Consider the following 12427-nt stretch of genomic DNA (forward strand, 5'->3'; position numbering starts at 1 on the left):
GCCCCTCCCTGGCCTGCCCCCAGGGAGGCCCAGCTGCTATGTAGGGAGAGGCCCGCTGGCCAGCGCTCGTCCTCAGCTGTCTTCTGTCCCCTTGTTCGGGGCTCCCTCTCTGAAGAAGGTGCCCTTCTGCTTCGTAGTCTCTCCAGAATCAGCCAGCCCTCCCTGCGGGCCTTCAAACCTCCGACATGTGAACATGTGGGTGAAAACAGACCTTTCTCTAAGGTGGGCAGCGTCCAGTCTTCTGGCCCAGAGGCTTTAACATGCCTTAAGTGCAGCTTCTCAGGCAGTTTACAAATGAAAGACAAGTTCTTTAGTTGGGAGGGAAGGGTGGACAGGCACCAGGTGGTGGGCTTCTCTCAGGCCCACTGCTGCCCTTCAGTTTCACTGTGTGTGTGTGTGTGTGTGTGTGTGTGCGCGCGCGCGCGCGTGCACACGCGCGCGAAGGGGATGGAGCACGGGCAGTGAGGTAGGTGAGGGGGGCAGCAGGGCAGGCTCGGAGCCCTCGGAGACATCGGAGAGCGCAGGTCTGAGCAGTGCAGCTCCAGCAGTGGCTGCGGGGGCAGGACTGGACCTTCTAACCTGAGGTGTCCCAGTCAAAGGCAGGAGGCTGGGCTGTTCAAGAGGCAAAGAGCAGACCTGTGAGACCACTGCCACCAGTGTCCATTCTGAGAGCGATCGCACATGCTGCGGGGGTGGGGGCTCCATCCTGGAGGGTCCCGGCCTGCCTGCTGCACTGAGACTACAAAGGGACCCGGCAAGTTCCCACTGGATTTACTTCCCACCTTCCCACTGGGGACCACAGGCCTTCTCCGTGGGCTTTCCCACCAATGGACAGCAGGGAAAGATCTCGCCAGTCACTCTGAAACGTGTCCACTGGGAGAGGAAATGGATGTCAGAGGATCGGGAACAAGCAGACAGTGACCTGGGGAAGAGAGCAAGCAGGGCCAGCCTGACAAATGCCGGTTCCCAGGTGGAAAGTGTGAGAATGAGAGGGAAAAGGTGATTATTCACATGAACAGGTGAAACTGCAGTTAAGAAGTCTCTGACCACAAGGCCCAGTTTGCGTCGTCTGACGAGTCTGTACTCTTCCCGGATCAAGAGCCTTCACAGGTGTAAGAAACGGCGTCTGCTGAAGGACCGAGTGGCACATTAACAAGGGCCCGTCCCGGGCACAGCCAGACGGACATGTGCTGCTTTCCAGATCGTTCTCACTTGACAATTAATACATACCTGCCTGTTCTGATCTAGATTATTGAGGGCGCAAAATACAACTTCAGTGGAGAAATTTAACTAGGTTATCTGGAGAATGTTTATGCTTACATTTTAAAAGTCCATTTTGGGCATTGGTATGAATTTGGAACGGTTGCCACCATCTTGGAAGGACTTAAAATGTGCTTTTGGAGTTTGTGGGAATCAGGCCTCGAGGGACACACGAGCTAATTTAAGCCATGCAGGCTTGCTGGTCCCGCCTCGACCTCCCACGTGTCTGGGATGGCCGAACTTAGTGTGTCCATATTTCTGAGTGCCCTTAGTAACTTGGCAAGTCGCATGCTGATAGAAGATATTTCTATCTTTCCTGAGATGACCATAGCATCCAAGTAGGAGCTGGGCTTCAGGATACATTGAAGAAGGAGGAAAGCAAAAGAGAAACGTACTTTCTTAAAGGCCTACGTTTCTTCCAGTAAATGACCTGCAATCCCAGGCTACACGCTTTTGGGGAGCTAATTTACCTATCTCGTATTTAGCAACCAAGCCCCTGAGCTCTCTGCCGGGCGCTCCATTGTTTTCTGGTGGATTCGGCAGCCTTCCATGTGAGTTGCCGACCTATCTTCCCTCCACTGAGCCTCTCTGGCTTCAGGATGAGGGCTCCCGGGGAAGACGTGGTCCCTGGTCAGGAGACGGCTGCGACCTAGTCAGAGTGAAGCAATGGCTACCAGGTAATTAGAAGTTAGATGAGCCATCAGGTGCTAGGCAGACTTTCAGGAGGTGAACGTAGGATTTGAAATAGTGCTTCATCTAAGCACGGAGCGTGGAGGCCTGCCCTACAGGGACCGCACGCCCTGACAGTGGGAGTGCCTGTCTTAAAAAACTATTTTCTAGTACTTGTATGTGGTGCAAAATTCAAAGGGCATCAGAGGACAGAGTGAACAGTGAGTTTCCCTTCTTCTCCTGCCCCCCGGCCATGGCCTCTCCCCTCTGGGGTCTGGTGTGCTTCCAGAGGTGGTCCCTGCATTTCTGAACACCCAGGCATGTTTTCTTGCTTTCTTCTTTAAATATAGAAGGTAGTAAGTCATGCACCCTGTTCCCTGTGTTCCTCTTCCCCCACCTACCACAGCCAGGAAGTCACGACCTGTTAGTGTATAGAGCCGCCTCTTTTTAAAAGGCCGCCCTTTGCGGTGGTGATCTGTTCTACGGCAGAACTGTGATGGATTTAACCCTTTCTCTCAGTTGTTTCTCATTTTCTGCTGTAATGCTGTTCTCTTTCTAACTGTACCCCAGGAAGCTCACCGGGTTAGGGTCCCCCCAGAAAACACAGCACAGAGATGGCGACACTAATCACAAAGTGAGGGCGGGGTAAGGACACCCCAGGGAAGCATGGGGGAGCAGGTGCTGAGGCTGGCGGGCATTGGTAAAGGCTTGACAACAAGTCTCTGTGGCGAGAAGCCTGGATCTGCGGTGTCTGGTGACTTCTGTGGGGTGACTGCTTCCACTGTGGCTGGTTCCAAGCTCCAACGTGACATCACTGAAGGCAGAGTTGGGGCAAGGGGAGCACATGGTTGGCTCTTGTGAGCAGCCCTGGGACATCTCCGCGCTGCGTCCCCTGCCCAGCGGGGCAGTCACCTGCCTGCTGGCCTCCTGCTCCCGGAAGCCGGAGAGCAGGGCAGCCGGGCTGATGCAGCCCCCGGGGGTCAGCCCCCTGGAGCACGGGGCAGGCAGGTGGCCCTCGCAGGCTGTGTGACTCTGTGGGGTAGGACCTTTCTGCTGAGCCCATTTCCTCATCTGTAAATGTTCTCTGACCCCTTCTACACTAAGGGTCCCATGCTCCTCCGTGGTCAGCGAGTTCAGTGACCTGAGCAGGAAGGCCATCTAGTCATGCTGGCTACTTAACAGGAGGTGCCTGTGGGCCCCTGCACTCAGGGAGCTTCTGTCCAACGAGGGAGAAGACACGTGCTCCAGCAGGTCCGGCCACACGAGGGGGGAGTGGCTGGAACCAGCAGCGTTGGGAGGAAGTGACTCTGCAGCTGGGGCGGTGAGGCTGTCGATGGCAGAGACCTGGGGAGGCCTTTTCTTTTGTGGTCAGCAGCTCATTTTCCCAGTGCGGGGAGAACGTTTCTCCGGTTCAGTCTACTTAGGCTGCTAGCCCTCCAGGTGTGGTCCTGGTACCATCAGCATCACCTAGGGCCTCATCACATGCAGTGTCTCGGTCTCCGCCCCGGACCTCTTGATTAACCTCTGTGGCAGGCCCTAGGAAGCTCTTACTCCGGTGACTGTGATGAGTGTGTTCATTCAAGAAATTCCTGGATCTGGATGAGAATCAGGCCGACGGGGGATTTCGAGCTCGTGCGCGCACACGCAGACTCCTGAGCTAGACCCCAGGCCTCCCGGATCAGAACCTCCGGGAACTGGGATCCCGAGGAGCTGGCGTTGCCCAGATGCTACCAGCTATGGTGGTTTCTCTGCTCTTCATCTTAACTGTTGCAGGGATGCTAAACCTGTTCAATTATTTTCGTTACTATAGCTGCCTATTCTTTCTCATGTGGCTTTGGAAACTAAGACTTGAAACACTTTTAGAGTCGGGAGAAGGCAGCTGCTTTAGTTGGTACTTTATTTGGACCGAGGGTGGAGCCGGCTGCTCCCGGCACGGAGTGGGTGGTGGAGAGGAGTTGGGGCGGGGGGCTGGACAGCTGTGGAAGCCCTGGAGGTCTGACCTGAGCGCTGCCTTGTGATTTTGTCTGCAGCCAATCCTCAGAACATCAGACCCAGCCCTCGTCAAATACTGAGTACAAAAACCGCATTTCAAGGGAAAATCACAATGGTTCTGGGACGATCTATGCCTCTGCCTGATTAGAGTTCTGGGTAAAAAAGCCTGGAGTTTATTGCTGTGGGAGATTTGGGAGAGGATTTCTGGGAAGTGAAGGGGCAGCTGTCGGTCTTCTGAGGCCAGAGCTGCTCTCTGAACACACCTGGGGAGGGTGTCGAGGAGAGCTCGCCCCTGGGTTCTGCAGGCCATGGTGATTATCAGTAAGGCTGCTGGGAATGTTCCTGTAGGTGGCTTTTTGTGGACATGTGTTTTCATCTTTCTTGGGTAGATACCAAGGGGAGGAATTGCTGGGGCTCAGGAATGCTTAACTCCGCCAGAAACTGCCGTTTCCCCAGTACCACCCCCCTCCACTGCTCGGGGTGGGCCTCCCGCCGCCTCCTGTCCCGCCAGCAGGGGATACTATCAGCCTTAGCGGTCCCCCTGCTCTGGTGGGTGGGGAGTGTCCGCTGTGGTTTTAATTTGCACTTCCCTCACGACTAAGGATGCGCAACACCTTCCCATGTGCTCCCTTACCATTCCTACCGCCTCTCTAGCCAAACATGAAGGGGGCTTTTAAACTCTCCTCTGGTATCATTCTATCTCAGATGCATTTTTTTTCCACTGCAGGTTCACCCACAGCCTCAGGTACCCTCCGTTACTCACCACCCTTGAAAACATGGTGGCTTTTTTAAACATCACACCTTTGAAGATGCAGCTCCATCTGCCTCTTGGCCCTTTCCCCCCAGCTCAGGTGTCACCGTTTGGGCTGCGACACCTCTGTCTGTCTGGCCTCCATGGTCCTGAGTGCACCTGTCACGTGTGTGCGTTCTCCTGCGTGAGGGCAGGGTCTGGCTCTCTTCTCCGCAGGCGTGGTGCCCTTCACGTGATCTGGCCCCGTGCTACTGAAGTCATTTATTATGCATTCGATCCTCCCAGCAGCCCTGTGACACAGGCTGAATGTGTGAACCTTAAACTGGGGACAGGCGTGTAGACACAGAGAGGCCCGGAGGCTTGTCCAAGGTCAGTATGCATGTTACAGTTAGGAACTACTTACTACAAAGACTCGACTCTTTCAGGTCACAGTTCTCCAAACAGCTGTGTTGCTTTAGGTAGAGCGTTCAGGACAGTTTTAAGGGAATCCACTGCCAGGTCCTCAGCTTGCGTGTGTGCTCAACTAACAGTGACCAGCCCGAGGAGCTGCCTGTGACCGAGGAAAGCGTCAGGCTGGCCCAGCTGTCCCACCCACCCCGCTCAGGCCGGCCTTCTCTTGCTTCACCCCTTGTCTTCCTGAGGGGTGGGCTGCAGGGTGGAGGGTGTCCTGGCCGTGTCACAGAGCGCAGCGGGAACTGCCTGCGGTGCTGGGAGGGGAATGACTCTGATGACTGCACATTGCAGCTCAGGGTTCCACTTCTTAGCTTTCATGGAAATTCAAGGAGACTCTAATCAGGATGTTAGCTGATCTAAAATTTTTACTTATGACAGATTATATCTGGACTTCGGCTATGTAACTCAGAAGGCTTCAAAGGATCAAGTTACATTCAAACAAAACTCCTTCCATTTCCATGCACTAATTTTTATGAACAAGTTTTCTCAGTGTTTGCATAAAGAACCTCAGGATAGGACTAGATAACGTATATGCCATGTCCTTCCCGCAGTAACTCATGGTCATTCGGGAGAAAGGGAACTCATTAAAAAAACCCTACACATCTCATTAAGATATATATTTCCACAAAAAAATCTGTATGTTATATTTAATGCTTTTCATCAAAACCTGTAACATATGTTTCCATTATTGGTGAACTCATAACAGTTGTGTGAATTCAGAAGAGAAACCATAACAATCAGATCTTTGTGGACTAATAATTCCAAATGTAGAATCAATTCTTATTATTGGTAGTTGCCTTCTGCAAAGTCACTGTGACCACTGAATGAAACACTGTTCCCAGGGAAGCACAGGGTTAGTTTGCTCTGGGACTCAGGTCACAACATTTGGTCAACGAATGACTACATAATCTTGTTTTTGGTCCATTTCTGTCCAGAGATGGCCTATTTAACATACATTTTTACAAATAACTACATGCAATATTTCTTTATAATAAAACAGTATTTCCGTTACAGCATCATGTGATCTACCATAGCATTACTGTTCTAATTTAACTCTTGCATTCCGTCATATACACAGGACACACACACACACACCTGCTGTATACTGTATAATACACACAGGAATGTAAGAATGCCCTGAAAAAGGCATTAAGAAAAGATTAAACATTTTAAAATGTATGGAAACCTTACTGTTGGTGGAGCCATGGGATGCGTGGTGGGGCAGTGAACATGGTGTGGTTAAACCTCTGGACCCTGGCTTGCCCCATGAAATCCAAGGGAGAGTGGTGAAACTTACTGGGCAGAGAGGACGAGGTCAATGAGGGTGGCACGTGAGACCTGGCAGTTCTCACTCAGGAGCCTGGCTTTCACAGCTGGTGGATGCTGTCAGCAACTTTCCCTCCCAAACTGGCTTGAAAAATGGCTTCAGCGTTGTCCGCTTGGCTCGTGGCCTCAAATCTTTAAGCATCACGGCGTAAGGGATGAATGCCGTGGAGGTAAGGCGTTTAAATGTAAGGCTGCATTCGGACACAGGGTCACACTTGTTCACGTCATTGAAAATTTTTTCCAAGGCGGAGTTCCATTCCGATATTTTGGCTGCTGTGAGAGGAACAATTCTTGGAGCTTCAGGCTGATCGCCACCACCATCCTTGTCGCTGACTCCAGAGCTTTGTTTTGCCATCTCGTCCAGCTCTTTGATAGTGGGTTCTACGGCCATTTCTGCCAAAATTTCCTCCACGTCTCCTTCCTTCATGTCGTGGAAACCTTCTCCACTTATCTGTTGTGCAATGTGCATTATGTTTTTGATACTGTTCTTTATATTTTCCGTAACACCCTCAAAACCTTCAAAGTTTTTCACACAGTCTGGCCAAACATTTCCCCAACAATTATTGATGGTAGCCTGCTTGATACTGTCCCAGGCTGTGCTGTCATAGTCAATAACATTGCGTATAGTGACTGCCTTCCAGTAGTCCATCATGGTGGTCCCCTTGTTGGCACTGAGAGCCTCAGAAGCCTTGCTATAAAGCTCCCTGGTGTAGAGTGCCTTGAAAGCTTTGATCACACCCTGACTGAGCGGTTGGATGAGAGATGCTGTGTTTGGGGGCATTAAGAGAACTTCTATGTCAGGGTGGGCATTTTTGAGTTCTTCACGGCAATGAACTGGGGAACTATCCAAAATTAAAACCCTGAAGGCAAGGTTTTTGCCATGGAGATAGCGTTCAGCTTCTGGGATGAAGCAGTGGTGGAACCAATCCCAGAATATATCAGACGCCATCCATGCCTTTTTGTTCCATCTCCAGTGGACTGGCATACGGTTCAAGTTTTTCCCTCTAAGTGCTCGTGGGTTTTGTGCTCTGTGTACCAGGAGGGGTTTGCACTTAAAGTCACCCTTGGCATTTGCACATAACAGCAAGGTTGCGGAGTCTTTGAATGATTTAAAGCCAGGAGCTTTCGAGGCCATTTGCATTACATAGGTTCGTTTGCCAACGTTCTTGTAAAATAAGCCAGTTTCATCAGCATTAAAAACCTGCTCTTCTGTATAACCCTTTTCATGTATAATGCTTAACAGGTATTTTTTAAATTCTTCTGCAGCCTCTTGATCTGTGGAACTTGTCTTGCCTGCAAGTTTAACATTTTTCATGGGGTATCGCCTTTTATATCGTGTGAGCCAGCCTGCACTAGCTGAGAAGGGTTTAATGTTTTCTTGACCCTGGGTAACATGACCGTAAATTTCTTTGGCTTTCAGCCTCACAACAGCGCTGTCCACTATGCCCTTTCTATTGGTTGTCATCTCCTGAATCCACAAATTTAGCTGCTTTTCCATCTTTTCCATAGCTGCATCACATACGATGGAGGTTACTTTGGCACTTTCTGGAGCAGCTTCACGTACAGATCTGCGAATCTCCTTTTCCTTTTTCTGGACGTACCGTACTGTTGACTCATTAACATTGAATTCATGGCCAACAGCACTGTAACTCAGGCCTGAATGAAGCTTATCCAGCACACGGATTTTCTCCGTAAGGCACATTACAACCTTCTTACGCTTAGGAACACTAGACAGTGCGTTAGCACTGCGCTTGGGGGCCATTTAGAACAGTGAAATCCCCAGGAAAAAGAAAAAAAAAAGTGAAAAATGTGGCATCAGTAGACAGCAAAAAGGACACCTGCTTGTATCACGAGGTTAAGCAAGACGGCAGAGCATGGCCTTGTTCAGACTGAGCTGGAAATGTATGCATAAGGCAATTCAAATTCCTTGTTCTCCCCATGTCTATAAATGACTGAGAAGGTGTGGAAAATACTGATTTGGGGATTGCACATACATTTTATCAAATAGGTGAGTTTGCAAATACAGAATCTGTGAATCATGAAGATTGACTGATGCAGGAACTGAGGGGGAGGAGTAAAATGGACTAGAAGGCAGCTTTGGTATTGCAGGTCCACTCAAGTTCCACTGGGGAAAAAGATCTGTTCAATATTTGGAGGGAAAAATGTTGGCATTTCTAAGAATTTTTAAACTGTAGGAAAAAGAAGTCTCATTTCTTCCCTCTTTGCACTGCTGAACGCTCTGGCTTAGTTTTGTAATTTTAAAAGGCCTGAGTACTTTGAAATGAAACCAGTATTCCTGAGAGCCCTGATGGAATACCGTGATTTCCCCCTAGAGGTCAGAAGGACAAAAATGTCTAGAGTGTCCTCAAATGCTATAATTCTGGATGATACTTTAGTGTAATAACTGCCAAACATAGAGGCTTCATATGTACTTCGGAACAACAAAAGGTCTCCTGAGAGCTCAGCTTCTCACTTGAATGTTCTGTCATTGGTACTGTTCCTGGTTTCCTTAGTCTCTTGCCTTGGGAGGCTGTCAGTAACTCCTTATACGTGTGGCCGGTGGCCCTCACAGTTCTGCCTTCGACCAAGCACCGGACGGTCTGCAGGAGCCCTCGCTGCTCTTCTCCTGTGGTGGAGGCTGCATTTGCCGCGATTTCTCTGCAGCTATTCGCGGACGAGTAACCGGCTATTTTGGTTAATCATTCATGAAGCACATGGTCTATACTTGGAAAAGAAAACACTGCACTTTAATCCCAGCATGCATAATTTACGTTGCTAATTATTTAAAATCGTAGTATTAGAACTCTAGCTCCACTCTAGAGGGGCGAGGAGGAACTTGAGGAACACCGAGCAGCCGAGGCCGAGCTCTCCGGGCCCCTCTTGGGCGGGGCCGGCTGTGTCCGCCGGGGCCGCGTCGGAGGGCGAGCTGCCGAGAGTCCGCGCGTGGGCCGGGCCCGGCGGGTCGTGTCCGAGGGCGAGCGCCAGGTGCCGGCGGAAAAGTCCGCGCGTGGGTAGGTCAAGAGGCCGCGCCCGAGGGCGAGCGCCAGGTGCCGCAGGAGGGAGGCCGAGCCCCAGGTGCGGAGAAGAGGAGGCCGCGCGCCGGGCCGGGTGGGCCGCGTTCGGGAGGCGGGGGACCGGAAGAGGTCGCGTGTCGGCCGGCCGGGGCGCGGTCTGAAGACGTCACTTCCGGCGCCGCTCCACTTCCTGGTGAAGGAAGGGGCCTGAGATTGGTGCAGCCCGGAGGAAGGAAAAAGGGTGAGGAGAGGCGGCGGCCCAGCGGGCGGGCGCGGGGACGGCCAGGGTCGCTCCGGGCCGCCGGGGCCGCGCGCCCTGGTCGCCGGCGGGGCCGGCACGCCCGCTGGGGCCGTCTCGGGGGCGCCTCGGGGCGCGTCCGCGGCCTCCCCGCGGCGCTCAGCGTCTGTGCTCTGTGTTGCAGGTCTACCCGGAGCCCCGGAGCGAGGGCGAGTGCCTGAGCAACATCCGCGAGTTCCTGCGAGGCTGCGGGGCGTCCCTGCGCCTGGAGGTGAGCGGGCCGGGCGGGGGCGGGGGCGCGGGCGGCCGGCGGGGCGCGGGGACGCGAGGCGGCAGGCCGCGGGGTAACGGCCCGCAGCGGCGGCGCCGGGAGGCGGCCTCAGGGCAGGGAGGAGCCTCAAATCTTGCCCGCTGCAAAGAGGAAAAGTGGTTCCAGTAGCTTACGGTGCGGGTGACAACACGTTTTCGGCAACCGTTGTTTGTCAGCGGTGCGCTCTGGTTCTTTGGTACCCGCCTCAGCTTTAACGGTGCTCTAAGGATTCTAGGAGGACCCGCATCCAGGCCTGGGTCAGCCGTCAGAACCCTAAGCCGGTGATCAGACAAAGCTGGGAGAGAGAAAATGGGCCCCCAGTCCTCCCAGTCTCATTTTCCTTCCTTAGGCCAGAAATTGGGTGGTTTTTATTCTGATAATCGGTGTTTAGGTTACAGACATAATAATCTATGTCTCGGGGAGCGGACTGGGCGTGGTGTCATTTCCATGTCGCTTAGAGTTTCGTCTCTACGCTAAATACAGTCTTTCAGTGGCTGCTCGCTTTCTTTGCTTTTTCATCTTATTTTATGTGTGATTTTTCTTAATCCGGAGGTAGTGCTTTTGATCAGCAGCAGTCTAGCTGCTTTTTTTTTTTTTTAATTTGGGAATTGCAGGCCAGTGAGGTTGTAATCAGTTGGGGGTTGAAATCTTGCCTTTTCTCCTGCAACTTTACCACTCTCTGTCTTTATCTCCTTATCTGAGCACTGAGATGAATTATACCTAGCTCCTGGATGACTGTGCATGAAAGCATCTCCCACAGAACCATAAAGGTTTCCCATTCTAGAAGGGTAGTCTCTTAGGTTTCTCAGGAAATAAGTCTAGAAGTCATCAGATCTATGAGGGAGATTGTATGGAAAGCTTATGAGTTGGTTGAAGTTTGGTAGAGATTAAAATACTGTTTTTCTGAATAATTGTAAACATTAAGTTGGTAGCGTTTGATGCCTGCGAGGATATTGTGTACAGCTCAGTGCAAATGCTTGAGGGAGATTCCAAAGTGGAGATGCAGCTGTGTAGGAACTGGGGAGACACTATTTCAGAAAGGGCTTTTCCTCTGCTGGATGGGCTTTGTCACTTTATCGTTGAACTTCCCTGTTGGGCTGTGAAAGTAAATACTTCGCGTGTAGCAGTTGTTGATTTTTCTTTTTTCATGAAAAATCCATCCTTTGTTATGGAATTTTATTATCCCCTTCAAATTACGGAGTTTTGTTTATTTTTCATTAGAGTAAATTTGAAACTCAGTTTGCACTTTGATTATAGTCTGACAACTTTAGTGTTAAGACTTTTTAAGAAAGTATTGTTTTAAAGACAGTTGCGTGTAAAAATAACCCTCATTCTTAGTTTTCCAAAGACTGCTGCTGAAATTGTATAAGCAACTATTTTTTAAAATTAAGAGCTTATTTAAAGATGTTCTAGAAGAGAGTTTGTTCACTAACATATCCCAAGCATCTAGAACAGTGGTTGGTACACAGTAGGCCTTTAGTAGATATTTGTGATTAACTGATGACCTTGAAGTTGTAGTTGGTAGCAAATATTTCCTTTTAAATTAAAAAAACATTGTGACTTATTTTGTGTTATTTTTAAAGAATAAATCTCTTCCAGTAAATTTAAAATCGAGACAAGTTTAGTTAACATTCAAGTTCAGTTGTAAGTCACACTTAAAACTTTTAATTACCTAAGAGTAATAAAAAATTCAAACAAGTGAAAAAAAAAAGCACATCAAAAAACTCCTACATTGTTTAGTTACGCTGACAAAGGAGGTCTGTATGGTATGGACCCAACTTGGGCTTCCAGGCTTGTACTAACCCGTGATGTGAAGGGATAGGCCTGTTCACCGAACGATAGCCTCACACATGGACCATAGAGTGGTGGTTTCCCAATGTTTTTAATGAAAAATTCGTGGAAAGGGAGTAAAGAGAGGAAGACCTTGCTCTTGAAACACATTCTAGCTCTACACACTTCATTTTCATAAAATTCATTTTCATAAAATGCTTTGGAAATTAAGGACACGACTCTGAAAACTGATAGTTTGAGTTCTGAATTAGCTTTTGTTCTAGGAAGTGTCAGGATGCTTTTTTCCAAGGTTATTTTAGACTGAATTGGTTTGTAACAGAGTACCTGTTTTTGGTATATGTATTTTCTTGTTTCCCACCATTATAAACTATCCTAAGGTTTCTTATAGGAAAAGAGGAACTGAACATCATTATTACTTTATCAGTTATATTAATGCGTACACATCTTAATTGTTGAAAATCAGGTATTATCCTCCAACAAGTTGTTCTGATTATGAAAGGAGTGTTAATTTTAAAAGGATGTTGTATACTTTGCATTTATTGTTAAACTTTGAAAAGCAATTTAGGTGTTAAGTTGAAAACATTTTCAAATTTGGAAAATTAAAAAAAACTAAAAAGTGGAAA

At 49.6% G+C, this 12427-nt stretch overlaps 1 protein-coding gene across 14 annotated transcripts in view; it reads left to right on the forward strand.

Moving 5' to 3' along the window:
* The window catches only part of ARHGEF7 (Rho guanine nucleotide exchange factor 7), a 101701-nt gene that overhangs the window by 14477 nt on the left and 74797 nt on the right, over window positions 1–12427 (forward strand). For 8 of the 14 annotated variants that reach the window (XM_072976540.1, XM_072976542.1, XM_072976535.1 and 5 more), the window contains exon 2: window positions 9888–9974. In XM_072976540.1, the coding sequence (XP_072832641.1) occupies window positions 9888–9974 (87 nt within the window). The other 6 variants (XM_072976543.1, XM_072976549.1, XM_072976547.1 and 3 more) reach the window with 6 other exon arrangements.

This window comes from Vicugna pacos, chromosome 14 (genome assembly GCF_048564905.1).
Source record: "Vicugna pacos chromosome 14, VicPac4, whole genome shotgun sequence".
NCBI lineage: Eukaryota > Metazoa > Chordata > Mammalia > Artiodactyla > Camelidae > Vicugna > Vicugna pacos.